Here is a 19,676-nt window from a genome sequence, read left to right as displayed (position 1 = left end):
TCTGTGTCAGTACCTTACCCCCAATCCCATGTGCTTTAATTTTGCATGCTAATCTCTTATGTGGGACCTTATCGAAAGCCTTCTGAAAGTCCAAATATACCACATCCACTGGTTCTCCCTTATCTATTCTACTAGTTACATCCTCAAAATATTCCAGTAGATTTGTCAAGCAAGATTTCCCTTTCATAAATCCATGTTGACTTTGTCCAATCCTGTCATTATTTTCCAAGTGCTCTGCTATTACATCTTTTATAATGGACTCTAGCATTTTCCCCACTACTAACCTGTCTATAATTCCCTGTTTTCTCTCCACCTCCTTTTTTAAATAATTGGGTTACATTAGCTACCCTCCAATCCATTGGAACTGTTCCAGAGTCTATAGAATTTTGAAAAATGACCAGCAATGCATCTACTATTTCTAGGGCCACTTCCTTAAGTACTCTGGGATGTAGATTATCTGGGAGATTTATTGGCCTTCAATCCCATCAATTTCCCCAACACCATTTCCATACTAATACTGATTTCATACAGTTCCTCCTTCTCAGTAGACCCTATGTTCCCCAACATTTCTGGGAGGTAATTTGTGTCCTCCTTTGTGAAGACAGAACCTAAGTATGTATTTAATTGGTCTGCCATTTCTTTGTTCCCCATTATAAATTCCCCCATTTCTGACTGTAAGGGACCCACATTTGTCTTTGCTAATCTTTTTCTCTTCACATATCTACAGAAGCTTTTACAGTCAGTTTTAATGTTCTCTGCAAGCTTACTGTCATACTCTATTTTCCCCTTCTTAATCAATCCCTTTGTCCTCCTTTGCTGAATTCTAAACTGCTCCCAATCCTTAGGTTTGCTGGATCGATGCTGGCACCCTTGCTGTTTGTAGTGTACATTAATGATTTAGGCGTGAATATAGGAGGTATGATCAGTAAGTTCGCAGATGACATGAAAATTGGTGGTGTCGTAAATAGTGAGGGGGAAAGCCTTAGGTTATAGAACGATATGGATGGGCTGGTAAGATGGGCGGAGCAGTGGCAGATGGAATTTAATCCTGAGAAGTGTGAGATGATGCATTTTGGGAGGACTAATAAGGCAAGGGAGTATACAATAGATGGTAGGATCCTAGGAAGTACAGAGGTTCAGAGGGACCTTGGTGTACTTGTCCATAGATCACTGGAGGCAGCAGCACGGGTAGATAGGGCGGTTGGGAAACCATGTGGGATACTTGCCTTTATTAGCCGAGGCATAGAATATGAGAGCAGGGAGGTTATGATGGAGCTACATAAAACGCTAGTTGGGCCACGGCTGGAGTGCTGTGTACAGTTCTGGTCACCACATTGTAGGAGGGATGTGATTGCACTGGAGGGGGTGCGGAGGAGATTCACCAGAATGTTGCCTGGGCTGGAGCATGTCATCTATGAAGAGAGACTGGATAGGCTTGAGTTGTTTTCCTTTGAGCAGAGAGGGCTGAGGGGGGACCTGATTGAGTTATATAAAATTATGAGGGGCATTGATAGGATAGATAGGAAGAAACTTTTCCCTTAGTGGAGGGGTCAATAACCAGGGGGCATAGATTTAAGGGAGGGAGCAGGAGGTTTGGAGGGGAGTTGAGGAGAAGTTCTTTCACCCAGAGGGTGGTTGGAATCTGGAGTACACCGCCTGAATGGGTGGTAGAGGCAGGAACCCTCACAACATTTAAGAAGTATTTAGATGAGCACTTGAAACGTCATAGCATACAAGGCTACAGGCCAAGTGCGGGAAAATGGGATTAGATTGGATGGGTACTTGATGGTCGGTGCAGACGCGTTGGGCCGAAAGGCCTGTTTTGTGCTGTATAACTATGACTCGATAATACAGTCTTCTTAGAGAGGAATTGGGTGAGTCTGCCTTTGTTACATCATTAACCATTCTGTAGTCTATGCAGAATCTTGTTGAACCGTCAGATTTAGGCAAAAACACCACTGGAGCACTCCAGCTGCTTTGACTGGGTTCAGTTAGGTGGTTTTCCAACATGTATTGGATTTCTGTTTTCACCTGGGCCTGTTTACCTGGACTTAAGTGATAAGGATGCTGTTTAGTAGGAACAGATTCCCCTATATCCATATCATGTGTGGCTAAGGTTGTACATCCTGGCTTGTCCCTACAGACTTCTTTAAATGCTGTAAGTAGCCTTGTTAGGTCTTCTTGTTATTCCACATCTAAATATGAAAGCATAGTGTCCAATCTCCCTAACAATTCATGGTCCTGTAGTTTTTTTTTTCCTGGAATATGCAGTTTGCCTTTAAGGTTTGCAAAGGATCAGTATTGCTTTAAGAGCCGGCAAGCCTCAGGAGTTATAGAAAGGTGCATTTTCGGTTGCCATTAGAAACAGCCATTTGGAAACTGCGATTCAAAGGGCGCATTCTTGTTACAATAGATAGAGCCACTGGGAGTGAGTCTCATGCGATACATTTGTTACAATTCAGTTTTGAACTGGCTTTTAGTTGAAGACAGTTTGTTCTAACAGAACACACAGACAGAGGACACAGCTGTGGTTTTTAGTACACCTGAAAAAGAGCTCTCAACCATTAAACTGAAGGAATAGGATTTTAGTTTGTTTAATTATTATCTCTCAAAATTCTAAAAAAAAGTCAAGCCAAAACAAAGATCTCTGGTAATTTAAACTGAAGGTAGGGAAGTTAGACTGTGACAATCTTTTATCCCTCAAAAACTCTAAAGTCAGATTGATTCTGTTGAAAGTGTTTGCAAGTCATTAATTGTTGAAATTCTCTGGAGATGGAAAGCAACATTCTGTGAAGACTTCAAGCAACATTGGACTGTAAATTTGCAAGGACTCTAATTTTTTCTATTTTAAATGTTGTTTATATCTTCATAGTGTTTAAGAATTTAGATTTTTTAATTAAACAATGAATTTGTTGATTGAAAGACACCTGGTTTGGTTAGCCTCATTCGAGGATTAACAGATGGTACAATTTGGCTGGGTCTTTCTTTAATTTGGAAAGTTTTAAATGAAATGTTAGGCGATCTGTGGAGTGACAGGATTGAATTATCAGTGTGTTTCTCTCAACACAATCAGAATCATATATTTTGATTGGGGGTTTTGACAGGAGAGGTCGGTCATAACAGTTAGGTCTTCTCATTGTTCTGCATCTAAATATGAAAGCATAGTGTCCAATCTCGCTAACCATTCAGTATTAGCTAACCAGAAAGTAGGAGGTTCAATTTGAGAATGGTCTAGGTCTCCTTCTGCCTCATCCTCACTATCCCTTTCATCCTTCACTGTCCCTACTACCTGACATACCTGTGCTTGCTTATCCTCCTCCCGGTGATGATATTGTTTCAACATATTGATATGATACAGCTGATTTTTTTTTCTGGCGATCTGGGGTGTCAATCAAATAATTTACTTTCCCAATTCTTCTGAGCACTGAACTATGGACTATTGAACTGTACTTTCAGTGGTTCACCGTGAAAAGTCAGTAATACTAACACCTCATCCCCTGGTTGAAATGTTCGGGTCTTGGCATGCTTGTCTGCCCATTTTTTCATGGTTGTTTGAGAAGTTTTTGGTGTTCCTAAGCCATTTTTCAAGCTCTTGTGAGCCACTCCTGGAACACAGTACATAATCTAACACAGAAGATTCATCCCTCTGTTCTAAAAACTTTTCTTTAATTAGTTTTAGTAAAAGAAGACCTTTTATCTCATGTCCATAAACTAATTGAAAAGGACTAAAACCAGTAGACTCATTAGGTGAATCCCTAGTGGCAAATAAACGAAATTCTATCCCTTTATCCCAATCCCAGTCTGTTACAAAAAAAGACAAAAAAACCTACTTTGGCCAAATACTTGCTAATTCTTGACAAAAAAAGAAAGAAGATATGGAAGGAAGCAAGTTGTCCCTTTTTTGTTCTGGCATCCAGGGATATGGAGAATGGGTCACTAGGATTGTTTCAGAAGCAGTCCGTTCTGGAGATGTTGAGAATTATTCTAGCACGCTTTCTAGAAGAAGTGTAGCATTAAGGATTTTCCACCAGCACACACTTGAATCGCAGGATTTTTTTCCAGCTCCTCAGGAGCTATTTGGCACCAGGGATTTTTTGCTCTGCCGCACTGAATCTTGGCAGGATTTCTTCAAAGAGGTAGAGAAGGAGGTGAGCTGGATGATTTATTTTCCCTCAGCAGGAAAACACCAACTGTCTTCAAACAGTTCACACCACAGCTAAAACTGAAAACAATGTTCAAACCCCAAACAGTGAGTTGACCTCCTGACCTCCATAAACCTTGATATACGGCTTCTCTGGAACCATTTTTTTTCCAGGTCACCAAGGCTTCTGCTGTTTTCTGAGCCCAAATCACAGGTGGCCTCCAGCACAGGTGGCTTTCAAACAAAAGCAAAATACTGCGGATGCTGGAAATGTGAAATAAAAACAAGAAATGCTGGAACCACTCAGCAGGTCTGGCAGCATCTGTGGAGAGAGAAGCAGAGTTAACGTTTCAGGTCAGTGACCCTTCATTGGAACTGACAAATATTAGAGAAGTCACAGGTTATAAGCAAGTGAGGTGGGGGTGGGGCAAGAGATAACAAAGGAGGTCTAGATTGGACCAGGCCACATAGCTGACCAAAAGGTCACAGAGCAAAGGCAAACAATATGTTAATGGTGTGTTGAAAGACAAAGCATTAGTACAGATCATCAGAGCAGATGCGTCGGAGACGGAGAAACTGGGAGAATGGAATGGAGACCTTACAGGAGGTAGGGTGTGAAGAAGTGTAGTCGAGGTAGCTGTGGGAGTCAGTGGGCTTATAATGGATATTAGTAGACAACCTATCCCCAGAGATGGAGACAGAGAAGTCGAGGAAGGGAAGGGAAGTGTCAGAGATGGACCATGTAAAGGTGAGGAAGGGTGGAAATTGGAAGCAAAGTTGATAAAGTTTTCCAGTTCGGGGCGGGAGCAGGAAACGGCACCGATACAGTCATCAATGTACCGGAAAAAGAGTTGGGGGAGGGGGCCTGAGTAGGACTGGAACAAAGAATGCTCGACATATCCCACAAAAAGACAGGCATAACTGGGACCCATGCGGGTACCCATAGCAACACCTTTTACTTGAAGGAAGTGCGTGGAGTTGAAGGAGAAGTTGTTCAATGTGAGAACAAGTTCAGACAGGCAGAGGAGGGTGGTGGTGGATGGGGACTGGTTGGGCCTCTGTTCCAGGAAGAAGCGAAGAACCTGTAAGGACTCCATTCCATTCTCCCAGTTTCTCCGTCTCCGACGCATCTGCTCTATGATGCTACCTTCCATGACGGTGCTTCTGATATGACCTTTTTCCTCAACCGAGGATTTCCCCCCACTGTGATTGACAGGGCCCTCAACCGTGTCCGACCCATTCCCCGCACCTCTACCCTCACCCCTTCCCCTCCCTCCCAGAACCGTGACAGGGTTCCCCTTGTCCTCACTTTTCACCCCACCAGCCTCCATATCCAAAGGATCATCCTCCGCCATTTCCGCCACCTCCAGCGTGATGCCACTACCAGTCGCATCTTCCCCTCCCTTCCCCTGTCAGCATTCCGAAGGGATCGTTCCCTCCGTGACACCCTGGTCCACTCCTCCATTACCCCCACCACCTCGTCCCCATCCCAGGGCACCTTCCCCTGCAATCGCAGGAGGTGTAATACCTGCCCATTTACCTCCTCTCTCCTCACTATCCCAGGCCCCAAACACTCCTTTCAGGTGAAGCAGCGATTTACTTGTACTTCTTTCAATGTAGTATACTGTATTCGCTGCTCACAATGTGGTCTCCTCTACATTGGGGAGACCAAGCGCAGACTGGGTGACCGCTTTGCGGAACATCTCCGCTCAGTCCGCAAGCAGGACCCTGAGCTTCCGGTTGCTTGCCATTTCAACACTCCCCCCTGCTCTCATGCTCACATCTCTGTCCTGGGATTGCTGCAGTGTTCCAGTGAACATCAACGCAAGCTCGAGGAACAGCATCTCATTTACCAATTAGGCACACTACAGCCTGGCGGACTGAACATTGAGTTCAATCATTTCAGAGCATGACAGCCCCCCATTTTACTTTCATTTTTAGTTATTTTTTCTTCCTTTTTTTTCACATTCTTTTTTACATTTTTTACAATCCTTTTTTTTGCATTTTTTTCATTTCATCTTAGTTTGTTCAGTTTGCTTACCCACTGTTTTTTTTCAGGTTTGCACTTGCTGCTGTTCAATATTCAGTGTATTTACACCTAATCTGTACTAACGCTTTGTCTTTCAACACACCATTAACATATTGTTTGCCTTTGCTCCGTGACCTTTTGGTCAGCTATGTGGCCTGGTCCAATCCAGACCTCCTTTGTTATCTCTTGCCTCACCCCCACCTCACTTGCTTATAACCTGTGACTTTTCTAATATTTGTCAGTTCCGATGAAGGGTCACTGACCCGAAACATTAACTCTGCTTCTCTTTCCACAGATGCTGCCAGACCTGCTGAGTGGTTCCAGCATTTCTTGTTTTTATTGGCTTTCAAACAACATCTTGTCCTGTCATGAACTTGGTAAAAAAAACACATCCATGGAATCTTTTCAGTTTTAGCACAAGTCCTCAAAAAAGAATTATAAAAGGGAAGTACCTTCATATCAAATATAAAAAGTACCGATCACAAAGTTTAACTTTTTAAATACCTCTCTGGTTCTGTCAGTGTTTAATGTTGATTGTGAAAGTATATTAGGTTTATTCCATCCAGGTCTTCGTCTGAGAATTTTTTCCCATTTGTCTGTCAAAAGAATAAGTCACAAGACAAACCTGTCTTTGTCAACGCACAGCATATTATGCATGATATTGACTATTTCTTAATAGGGTAGTTAAAAAACCTAGGCCTAGAAATACGAATGAAATGGGCACACAGTGAACAATCCCCATGCCTGAACAGATTGGCTCAGGGCGCACATAATATTAGGCCTCATGCCTCTTTATCATCAAAGTGGTGAGCTGTGAACTCCTAATGGGCATCCCCAGGTAGCTTGCCATGGAAGGGGACTCAAAGATCAGGTTGCAGTAACACCAGCAATGGCTCTCAGATAAGTCCTTAAAGTGGGGAGACAAGGAAGAGGGAAACGGGGAGAAGGGGCAATCAGGAGACGGAATGATCTGGAGAGGGGTGGCAATCAGGAAGGGGGGAGATCAGGAGGGAAGATAATGGTAGTCAAGGTGGGGGGCTAAGATGATCAGGAGGGAAGGCAGCAGTGACTGGGATCAGGATAGGCTAGTACCAGAGTGGGGGGGAACGGACAGGGGTCCAAGATCATGATTGATGGGGGTGGAGGGGGTGGCGCAGCAGTGGATAGCAGGAGCCAGCAAGGTTGAATGTGGGGTTGGAAGGAACATTCCTGCTCCTCCTGACTCCACATTCAGGTAAGTATATTTTAAACAGTTACCTTGTTGGTTGTAGCCTGCAGCGGCCCCTTTAACATCTGTCTGTTGCACCGCATGTACACCTGATATTCCTGAATGCTGCTGGTACCAGAGCAACCCAATACTGCAGAGGCAGCTTCAAGCAGGCAATAGGGCCTTTATTTAAATGTGCAAAGGTGCTAACACCTGTTTCAGGCATGAGCTTTGGATGCCTAATATTTTGCATATGTCAATATGGCAGGCGGCACACTTTCAATTTGTAATGAGCGCTGCTTCCTGCCTTATCAGAGGCATTTTAGCACCCGAAACTGGGCACAGCGCCTTCCAATTTCTAGGGCCTACACTACATGTATACAACAAGCTCCAAAACAATAACTCAAATTATACTCAGGTAAGATAACAGGATCCTCAGTAAATACAAAGGTCGCTGTGATTTTTCTTTTGCCAATCAACGCATCCACTGAACCTTCAGTCTATTATCAGAACAATTTATATAGGATAATATAAACATAGAATGGTTGCAGCTAAGAAGGAGACCGTTTGGCCTGTCATGTCTGTGCCAGCTCTCTGCAAGAGCAGTTCAGCTAGTCCCACTCCCCTGCCTTTTCCCCATAGACCTGCAAATTTTTCCTCTTCAGATAATTTTATCCAGTTCCCTTTAGAAAGCCACAATTGAATCTTTCTCCACCACACACTCAGGCAGTGCATTCGAGATCCCAACCACTCGCTGCGTAAAAAAGTTTTTCCTCATTTTGCCTTTGGTTCTTTTGCCATTCACTCTAAATCAGAGTCCTCTGGTTCTCAACCCTTCTGTCAATGAACAGTTTCTCCTTATCTACTCTGTCCAATTCACTCATGATTTTGAACACCTCTATCATCTCCTCTCAACCTTCTCTTCTGTAAGGAAAACAGCCCCAGCTTTTCTAATCTATCCCTGTATCTGAAGTCCCCCATCTCTGGAACTATTCTCAAATCTTTTCTACAACCTCTCTAATGTTTCACATCCTTCCTAAAGAGTGGTGCACAGACGTGAGCACAATGCTGCAGCTGAGGCCGAACTAGTGCTTTATGGAGACTCAGCAAATTTCCTTGTTTTTGTACTCTATGCCTCTATTTATAAAGCCCAGGATCCCATATGCTTTATTAACCACTTTCTCAATCTGCCGTGCACCTTTAAAGATTTGTGCACATATACCCCCAGGTATCTCTGCTCCTGCACCCCATTTAGAATTGTATATTTTATATTGCCTCTCCTTGTTCTTCCTCCCAAAATGTATCACTTCACACTTCTCTGCATTAAATTCCATCTGCCATTTGTCCACCCATTCCATCAGCCTGTCTATGTCCTCTTGATGACTATCTCTGTCCTCTTCAGAGTTCACAGTACATCCAAGTTTTGTGTCATCTACAAATTTTGAAATTGTGCCCTGCACACCTAAGGTCATTGATACAAATCAAAAAAAGAACTGGTCCCAGTACCAACCCCTGGGCAACCCCACTATACACGTTCCTCCAGTCCAAAAGACAAACATTCACCATTACTATCTGCTTCCTGCCACTCAGCCAGCTTCATATCCATTCTGCTACTGTCCCTTTTATTCCATGGACTTTAACTTTGCTGACAAACTTGTTATGTGGCACTTTATCAAATGCCTTACAGCATGTACAGCACATTAATCGCATTATCCTCATTATTCCTCTGTTACCTCATCAGAAAACTCAATTAAGTTAGTTAAACACGATTTGTCCTTAAATCCATGCTGGTTTTCCTTAATTAATTCACGTTTGTCCAAGTAACTGTTAATTTTGTCCCGGATTATTATTTCTAAAAGCTTTCCCACCATTGAGGTTAGACTTACTGGCCTGTAGTTGCTGTGTTTATCCTTTCACCCTTTTTTGAACAAAGGTGTAACATTTTCAATTCTCCAATCCTTTGGCTGCACGCCTGTATCTAAGGAGGATTGGAAGATTATGGCCAGTGCCTGTGCAATTTTCATCCTTACTACCCTCAGTATCCTTAGATGCATCTGATCCAGTCCAGGTGACTTACCAACTTTAAGTACAGCAGCCTTTCTAATTCCTCCTCTTTATCAATTTTTAGCCCATCCAATGTCTCAACTGCCTCCTCTTTCACTATGATTTGGAAGCATCTTCTTCCTTGGTAAAGACGGATGCAAAGTATTCATTTAGTACTTCAGCCATGCCCAACCCATTTCCATGCATAAATCTCCTTTTTAGTCCCTAATCAGCCCTACTTCGTCAGTTTGTACCCTTTTACTGTTTATATTATATTCCTAGAGAAGACTTTTGGATTCCCTTCTATGTTAGTTGCCAGGCTCTTCTCATACTTTCTCTTTGCTGCTCTTATTTCTTTTTCACTTCCCCTTTGAACTTTCTATAGTCTGCCTGGTTTTCGATTGTGCTATTCACCTGATATCTGACATATGCACCCTTTTTCTGCTTCATCTTACTCTGTATCTCTTTCATCATCCAGGGAGCTCTGGCTTTGGTTGCTCTACCTTACCCCTCGTGGGAATGTACTTTGACTTTACCCAAACTATCTCCTCCTTAAAGGCAGCCCATTGTTCTGTTACAGTTTTGCCTGCCAATAGTTCTCTATTTACCTCTCATCGGCGAAGCGATGGTATTTTTTAATGCATTGTCATGTCCTGGAATTCTGTGGAGCCGTGTCACTAAAAATATTCTGAAAAAAGAAAGTAGAGATGCCAATTGCCTGTTTTTCAGTTTAATAAAAACGTAATAGTTAGCACGTCCTGCAGCACTTGTATCTACACAAGTATGAAAAACATGTATTCACAGTAACCTGATGTAGTCTCTTATTATAAATAAAAACAGGAAGTGCTGGAAATACTCAGCAGGTCTGGCAGCATCTGTGGAGAGAGAAGCAGAATTAACGTTTCAGGTCTGTGATCTTTCATCAGAACTGGCAAAGGTTAGAAAAGAATTAGGTTTTAAGCAAGTGAAAGGGGTGGGGTGGGGGGAGCTAGTCAGGAAAAGAACAAGAGGGAAGATGTCTGATAGGGCAGAGGGCATGAGAGATTAAATAACAAAGCTGTCATGGGACAAAGACAAAGAGTGTGTTAATGCTTGTGGTGAAAGACAAAGCATTAGTCCAGAGAGAGTGTTAATAGTGGAATAATGATAGCTCTGTCTACATGAAGAACAGGCACATATTTAAAAAAGAAAAGAAAATGAAAATATAAAAATATAAAAAAGGCCAGTCGTGCTCTGAAGTTATTGAACTCAATGTTCAGTCCACAAGGCTGTAGAATGCCTAATCGAAAGATCAGGTGCTGCTCCTCGAACTTGCATTGATGTTCACTGGAATACTGAAGCAGGCCAAGGACAGAAATGGTGGCATGAGAGCAGCGAGGTGGTGTTAAAATGGCAAGCGACCGGAAGCTCGGAGTCATGTTTTTGGACTGAGCTGAGGTCTTCCGCAAAGTGGTCACCCAATCTGTGTTTGGTCTCCCCAATATAGAGGCGACTGCATTGTGAGCAGTGAAGACAGTATATTAAATTGAAGGAAGTACAAGTAAATCAGTGGGATGGAAAGTGAGGACAAGGGGAACCCTGTCGCGGTTCTGGGAGGGAGGGGAAGGGGTGAGGGCAGAAGTGTGGGAAATGTGTTGGGCACGGTTGAGGGCCCTGTCAACCACAGTGGGGGGTAATCCTCAGTTGAGGAAAAAGGAAGACATGTCAGAAGTGCTGTTGTGGAAGGTTGCATCATCAGAACAGATGCGTCGGAGAAGGAGAATCTGGGAGAATGGGATGGAATCCTTACAGGAAACAGGGTGTGAGGCAGTGTAATCAAGGTAGCCGTAGGAGTCGGTGGGCTTATAATGAATATCAGTAGACAGCCTATCCCCAGAGATGGAGACAGAGAAGTTGAGGAAGGGAAGGGAAATGTCGGAAATAGACCATGTAAAGGTGAGAGAAGGGTAGAAATTGGAAGCAATGTTGATGAAGTTTTCCATTTCGGGGCAAGAGCAGGAAGTGGCACTGATGCAGTCATCAATGTACCGGAAAAGAAGGTGAGGGAGGGGGCCTGGGTAGGACTGGAACAAGGAATGTTCGACATATCCCACAAAAAGACAGACATAACTAGGACCCATGCAGGTACCCATTGCAACACCTTTTATTTGTAGGAAGTGAGTGGAGTTGAAGGAGAGGTTGTTCAGTGTGAGAACAAGTTCAGCCAGGCGGAGGAGGGTGGTGGTGGATAGGGACTGGTTGGGCCTCTGTTTCGGAAAGAAGCGGAGAGTCCTCAGACCATCCTGGTAGGGGATGGAGGTGTAGAGAGATTTTTTTTTAATTCATTCATGGGATGTGGGTGTCGCTGGCCAGGCCAGAATTTATTGCCCATCCCTGATTGCCCTTGAGAAGGTGGTGGTGAGCTGTCTTCTTGAATCGCTGCAGTTCTTGTGGTGTAAGTACACCCACAGTGCTGTTAGGAAGGGAGTTCCAGGATTTTGACCCAGCGACAGTGAAGGAACGGCGATATTGTTCCAAGTCAGGATGGTGTGTGACTTGGAGGGGAACTTGCATTTGCTGCCCTTGTCCTTCTAGTTGGTAGAGGTCGCGGGTTTGGAAGGTGCTGTTTAAGGAGCCTTGGTGCATTGCTGCGGTGCATCTTGTAGATGGTACACACTGCTGCCACTGTGCGTTGGTGGTGGAGGGAGTGAATGTTTGTAGAGGGAGACAGGTTAGAGTGAATGAGGGGAGTGGAGAAATTGAGACGGCCGATGTCATGCCGACAGTTCTCAATGAAAAGATCAAGAGTGGGGAAGAGGCCAGATGGAGTGGTCCAGGTGGAGGGAGAATATTGGAGATGGGTGAAAGGGTCTGCTGGTCAGGGGGAGGACTCCTGGTCAAAGAAGTGAGCACGGAGGCGAAGACGACGGAAGAAGAGCTCAACGTCATGCCGAGCGCAAAATTTTTATTTCAGATTTCCAGCATTTGCAGTATTTTGCTCTTATTATAAATATTCTGTTTATTGGCAATATTTCAGCAGAATGAAAAGTTTAGGTGTCACATCCTGTGTACAGTATGGACAACATTAGAAGCAATAAAAACTATAGTCCTGCAATACATGGAGGATAAATGGTGGTGGGTAATATAGCACAGAACATTTGAAGGGTTTAGATAACAACCTGCAGGCGAGAATTTAGACAGTTATGTTCTCAAAGTATTTAAATAATTCCGGTCATTTAGCATGAAAATTAACATATTTGATGTTAGAAGTGTTTTACAATGTTATAATATCAAACCAGGAACATGATGGGAATTGGCTGACAAAGACACTTTACTGAGAAAAATACACTTATCACTATATTATAACTGTATGAGGTAGATTTTGACTGTGCGATATTATAAAATGGGTGATAAGTGAATTGGCAGCCTGATCTACATCTCTCCCACTTTTTATTTCCATTGATGTCTGTCAGGCTCATGTATAAGAAAACCTATGTTACCTATAAGGCCAACTAAGGAGTATTTATTTATTGAGTGATCACCCTAACAATGAAAGCTTCCTCTTCTCAATAAGCTTCAATATCTCCACATCTAATTTAAACTCCATTGTTTAGTGTGTTAGAAAGGTACAAAAAAAACATAATTGATTATTTTATTTTGATTTTTAAAAATGGTTTACTGTTTTCAGGATCTTATTATTTTAGTTTAGTTTAGTTTAGTTTAGAGATACAGCACTGAAACAGGCCCTTCGGCCCACCGAGTCTGTGCCGACCATCAACCACCCACTTATACTAATCCTACACTAATCCTTCGGAGAATACTTGGCATCAGGTGGCAGGACTATATCTCCAACACAGAAGTCCTTGAAGCGGCCAACATCCCCAGCTTATACACACTACTGAGTCAGCGGCGCTTGAGATGGCTTGGCCATGTGAGCCGCATGGAAGATGGCAGGATCCCCAAAGACACATTGTACAGCGAGCTCGCCACTGGTATCAGACCCACCGGCCGTCCATGTCTCCGTTATAAAGACGTCTGCAAACGCGACATGAAATCGTGTGACATTGATCACAAGTCGTGGGAGTCAGTTGCCAGCATTCGCCAGAGCTGGCGGGCAGCCATAAAGACAGGGCTAAATTGTGGCGAGTCGAAGAGACTTAGTAGTTGGCAGGAAAAAAGACAGAGGCGCAAGGGGAGAGCCAACTGTGCAACAGCCCCAACAAACAAATTTCTCTGCAGCACCTGTGGAAGAGCCTGTCACTCCAGAATTGGCCTTTATAGCCACTCCAGGCGCTGCTTCACAAACCACTGACCACCTCCAGGCGCGTATCCATTGTCTCTCGAGATAAGGAGGCCCAAAAAGAAAAAAAAAAAGAACACTAATCCCATATTCCTACCACATCCTCACCTGTCCCTATATTTTCCCTACCACCTACCTATACTAGGGGCAATTTCTAATGGCCAATTTACCTATCAACCTGCAAGTCTTTGGCATGTGGGAGGAAACCGGAGCACCCGGAGGAAACCCACGCAGACACAGGGAGAACTTGCAAACTCCACACAGGCAGTACCCGGAATTGAACCCGAGTCGCCGGAGCTGTGAGGCTGCGGTGCTAACCACTGCGTCACTGTGCCGCCCCTATTGTTTTTGCACTCCTTCGTAGGCAATTTGTGGCCCACGGAGGAATCACTCCCTGGAAACCCCCTCTCTCTCTGGACCACAAGACCACGCTCCCTTTGCTGGGGCCTTCCAGACTGGCCCCAGCAACCCTGTCTCACCTACCTCTTCTCCGGGGTTCCAGCCCTGTGCCTGGGTCCCAGGTCACTGCAGCACCGGCCATGGCCATCGCTCTCGGTGGTGCTGCCGATACTGCTGAGCTGCCGGCCCTGTGATTGGCTGACAGCTGTTGGAGGAAGGATCCCTGTCCCTTTAAACTCTTTAAAGGGTCGGGGATCCTACCTCCTAAAACTTTGACAAAAAAGACCGTAGCATCACTCTAGGGGGCACAAAAAAAGGCATAAGCATGGATCCCCCGCCTTCTGGTCCCGGTGCCAGGGGCCTTGCCTCCAGCAAAAAATTCAGCTCTTAGACTCTTTTCTCCAAGGAGCATTTGGTCTCTTTACTCCTCCTACCAAAAATGCACCACCCCACCTTTATCTATATTCATAGCATCATAAGCAATAAAGGCCAACATGCCATTTGCTTTCCTAATTGCTTGCTTTATCTGCATGCTAACTTTTCGCATTCCTTGCACAAGTGCACCCAAGTCTCTCTGAATATCAACATTTACAAGTTTCACACCTTTTAAAAAATATTCTGCTTTTCTATTCTTACAACCAAAGTGAATAATCTCATACTTCCCCACTTTATACTCCATCTGCCACCTTGTTGTTCATTCACTTAACCTGTCTATTTCTCTTTGCAGCATCTCTATGTCATCCACACAACTTGCATTTGCACCTAGCTTTGTATCGTCAACAAACTTAGATACATTACTCTCAGTCTCTTTGTCTAAGTCATTAATATAGATTGTAAATAGCTGAGGCATCAGCACTGATCCTGGTGGCACTAGAGGGGAGATGGTAGGGTAGTGATAATAGCACTAGACGAGTAATCCAGAGGCCCAGGTTAATGCCCACGCCAAGTTCCACCACAGCAGCTGGTGGAATTTAAATTCAACTAATAAAAATAAAAATTAATAAAAATTCAATAAATAAAAAAAATCTGGAAGTGAAAGCTAGTCTTGGTGCCATGAGACTATCATTGATTGTTGTAAACATCCATTTGGTTTCCTACTGTCCTCTAGGGAAGGAAATCTGCTGTTCTTACCTGTTCTGGCCTATGTGTGAATCCAGACCCACAGCAATGTGGTTGACTCTTAACAGCCCTCTGAATGGGCAATTAGGGATGGGCAACCAATGCTGGCCTGCCAGAAATGCCCACATCCCATGAAAGAATTAAAAAAGCTCCACTAGTCACAGCCTGTCAACTTGAAAATGCCCCATTATCCCTACTTTCTGCCTCTTATACATTAACCAATCCTCCAGCCATGCTAATATATCACTCGGAACTCCATGAGTCCTTTTATTGTGTTTAACTGTTGTGTGGCACCTTATCAAATGCCTTTTGGAAATCCAAGTATACAACATCTACTAGTTCCCGTTTATCTACCCTATTAGTTACATCCTCAAAAAACTCTAAGGCAGTGGCGTAGTGATATTGTCACTGGACCAGTAACCCAGAGACCCAGGGTATTGCTATGGGGACATGGGTTCAAATCCCACCACAGCAGAAGGTGGAATTTGAATTCAATTAATAAATCTGGAATTAAAAAGCTAGTCTAATGATGGCCATGAAACCATTGTCGATTGTTGTAAAAACCCATCTGGTTCACTAATGTCCTTTAGGGAAGGAAATCTGCTGTCCTTACCTGGTCTGGCCTACATGTGACTCCAGACCCACAGCAATGTGGTTGACTCTTACTTGTCCTCTGAAATGGCCTAGAAAGCCACTCAGTTGTATCTAACCGCTACAAAGTCAATAAAAAGGAATGAAACCGGATGGACCATCCGGCATTGAACTAGGCACCGGAAACGACAATGGCAAACCCAGCCCTGTCGACCCTGCAAAGTCCTCCTTACCAACATCTGGGGGCTTGTGCCAAAGTTGGGAGAGCTGTCCCACAGACTAGTCAAGCAACAGCCTGACATAGTTATACTCACCGAATCATACCTTTCAGACAATGTCCCAGACACCGCCATCACCATCCCCGGGTATGTCCTGTCCCACCGGCAAGACAGACCCAGCAGTGGTGGCGGCACAGTGGTATACAGTAGAGAGGGAGTTGCCCTGGGAGTCCTCAACATTGACTCTGGACCCCATGAGGTCTCATGGCATCAGGTCAAACATGGGTGAGGAAACCTCCTGCTGATTACCACCTACTGCCCTCCCTCAGCTGATGAGTCACTACTCCTCCATTTTGAACAGCACTTGGAGGAAGCACTGAGGGTGGCAAGGGCACAGAGTGTACTCTGGGTGGGGGACTTCAATGTCCATCACCAAGAGTGGCTTGGTAGCACCACTATTGACCGAGCTAGCCGAGTACTAAAGGACATATCTGCTAGACTGGGTATGCAGCAGGTGGTGAGGGAACCAACAAGAGGGGAAAACATACTTGAACTCGTCCTCACCAATCTGCCTACCGCAGATGTATCTGTCCATGACAGTATTGGTAGGAGTGACCACTGCACAGTCCTTGTGGAGACGAAGTCCCACCTTCACATTGAGGATAACCTCCTTTGTGTTGTGTGGCACTACCACTCTGCTAAATGGGATAGATTTCGAACAGATCTAGCAATGCAAAACTGGGCATCCATGAGGCGCTGTGGGCCATCAGCAGCAGCAGAATTGTACTCAACCACAATCTGTAACCTCATGGCCCGGCATATCCCCCACTCTACCATTACCATAATGCCAGGAGACCAACCCTGGTTCAATGAAGAGTGCAGGAGGGCATGCCAGGATCAGCGCCAGGAATACCTCAAAATGAGGTCAACCTGGTGAAGCAATAACACAGGACTATATGCATGCCAAACTGCGTAAGCAGCATGTGATAGACAGAGCTAAGCGATCCCATAACCAACGGATCAGATCGAAGCTCTGCAGTCCTGCCAAGCCAGTCGTGAATGGTGTTGGACAATTAAACAACTAACTGGAGGAGGTGGCTCCACAAATATCCCCATCCTCAATGATGGGGAAGCCCAGCACATCAGTGCGAAAGATAAGGCTGACGCATTTGCAACAATCTTCAGCCAGAAGTGCCGAGTTGATGATCCATCTCGGCCTCCTCCTGAAGTCCCCAGCATCACAGATGCCAGATTTCAGCCAATTCAATTCACTCCACGTGATATCAAGAAATGACTGAAGGCACTGGATACTGCAAAGGCTATTGGCCCTGACAATTTTCCGGCAATAGTACTGAAGACCTGTGCTCCAGAACTTGCCGCGCCCCTAGCCAAGCTGTTCCAGTACAGCTACCACATTGGCATCTACCCTGCAATGTGGAAAATTGCCCAGGTATGTCCTGTACACAAAAAGCAGGACAAGTCCAACCCGGCCAATTACCGCCCCATCAGCCTACTCTCTATCATCAGTAAAGTGATGGAAGGTGTCATCAACAGTGCCATCAAGCGGCACTTGCTTAGCAATAACCTGCTCAGTCATGCTCAGTTTGGGTTCTGCCAGGGCCACTCAGCTCCTGACCTCATTACTGTCTTGGTCCAAACATGGACAAAAGAGCTGAACTCAAGAGGTGAGGTGAGAGTGACTGCCCTTGACATCAAGGCAGCATTTGACCGAGTATGGCATCAAGGAGCCCTGGCAAAACCTGAGTCAATGGGAATCGGGGGAAACCCCTCCGCTGGTTGGAGTCATACCTAGTGCAATGGAAGATGGTTGTGGTTGTTGGAGGTCAATCATCTGAGCTCCAGGACATCACTGCAGGAGTTTCTCAGGGTAGTGTCCTCGGCCCAACCATCTTCAGCTGCTTCATCAATGACCTTCCTTCAATCATAAGGTCAGAAGTGGGGATGTTCGCTGATGATTGCACAATGTTCAGCACCATTCGTGCCTCCTCAGATACTGAAGCAGTCTGTGTAGAAATGCAGCAAGACTTGGACAATATCCAGGCTTGGGCTGATAAGTGGCAAGTAACATTCGCGCCACACAAATGCCAGGCAATGGCCATCTCCAACAGGAGAGAATCTAACCATCTCCCCTTGACATTCAATGGCATTACCATCACTGAATCCCCCACTATCAACATCCTAGGGGCTACCATTGACCAGAAACTGAACTGGAGTAGCCAAATAAATACAAGAGCAGGTCAGAGGCTAGGAATCCTGCAATGAGTAACTTACCTCCTTAATCTCTAAAGCCTGTCCACCATCTACAAGGCACAAGTCAGGAGTGTGATGGAATACTCTCCACTTGCCTGGATGGGTGCAGCTCCAACAACACTCAAGAAGCTCGACACCATCCAGGACAAAGCAGCCCGCTTGATTAGCACCCCATCCACAAACATTCACTGCCTCCACCACCGACGCACAGTGGCAGCAGTGTGTACCATCTACAAGATGCACTGCAGCAATGCACCAAGGCTCCTTAGACAGCACTTTCCAAACCCGCGACATCCACCAACTAGAAGGACAAGGGCAGCAAATGCATGGGAACACCACCACCTGCAAGTTCCCCTCCAAGTCACACACCATCCTGACTTGGAACTATGTCGCCGTTCCTTCACTGTTGCTGGGTCAAAATCCTGGAACTCCCTTCCTAACAGCACTGTGGGTATACCTACCCCAAATGGACTGCAGCGGTTCGAGAAGGCAGCTCACCACCACCTTCTCAAGGGCAAGTAGGGATGGGCAATAAATGCTGGCCTTGCCAGCGATGCCCACATCCCATGAATGAATAAAAAAAAAATTGTCAAACAGGATTTCCCTTTCGTAAAACCATGTTGACTTGATCTAATCCTACTATGTTTTTCTAAGTGCATTATTAAGGCTTCCTTAATAATAGACTCCAGCATTTTCCCATGACTGATGTCAAGCTAACTGGCCTGTAGTTCCCTGTTTTCTCTCTCCCTCCTTTCTTGAATACATTTGTTAACTTTTGCTCTGCTGAGGCCATACAAGAATCTAGGGAATTTTGGAAAATCATGGCCAGAACATCCATTATATCTACAGCTATCTCTCTTCGAACCCTAGGATATAGGCCATCAGGTCCTGGAGATTTGTCAGATTTTAGTCCCTTGAGTTTTTCCAGTACATTTTCTCTGTTGATATTAATTACTTTAATTTTCTCACTTTTATTAGCCCCTAGGTTACCCTTTATTTCTAATATGTAACTTGTGTCTTCTACTGCAAAGACAAAACCAACATATTTGCTGAATGACTCTGTCATTTCCTCATTCCCCATGATAATTTCTCCTATCTGCCTCTAAGGGACCAACATTTACTTTAGCTCCTCTCTTCCTTTTGTCAGGCAAACCCCCACCTGCCAAGATTGAGGCACACGTTATTTTGCCACATGAACAAAAATTTTAAATTGCAAGCCCTGACTGGAAGGACATTTGCATAGAACCAGACAATGTTGAAACAATGGGGACCCAGCAGTTACTTCCCCAATACACAGAAGTGGTCAGACCAGTTTTAGTCACATGACTAACTGGCTGTTGCAGAGAATTTGAAATTCCAACAAAGGATTTTGAAGAGAC

At 44.6% G+C, this 19,676-nt stretch overlaps 1 protein-coding gene across 2 annotated transcripts in view; it reads right to left on the bottom strand.

The window, feature by feature from the left end:
* The window catches only part of LOC137355454 (uncharacterized), a 121,566-nt gene that overhangs the window by 87,423 nt on the left and 14,467 nt on the right, over nucleotides 1–19,676 (bottom strand). For both annotated transcript variants that reach the window (XM_068020619.1, XM_068020710.1), the window contains exons 2-3: nucleotides 10,029–10,108; nucleotides 6,675–6,766 (exon numbers count right to left, since the gene is read on the bottom strand). In XM_068020619.1, the coding sequence (XP_067876720.1) occupies nucleotides 6,675–6,766; nucleotides 10,029–10,108 (172 nt within the window). The remainder of the gene's footprint in view (nucleotides 1–6,674; nucleotides 6,767–10,028; nucleotides 10,109–19,676) is intronic.

Source organism: Heterodontus francisci, chromosome 1 (assembly GCF_036365525.1).
Source record: "Heterodontus francisci isolate sHetFra1 chromosome 1, sHetFra1.hap1, whole genome shotgun sequence".
NCBI classification, from domain to species: domain Eukaryota; kingdom Metazoa; phylum Chordata; class Chondrichthyes; order Heterodontiformes; family Heterodontidae; genus Heterodontus; species Heterodontus francisci.
The sequence above is the reverse complement of the archived record's forward strand: the minus strand, read 5'-3'. Positions and strand labels throughout refer to the sequence as shown.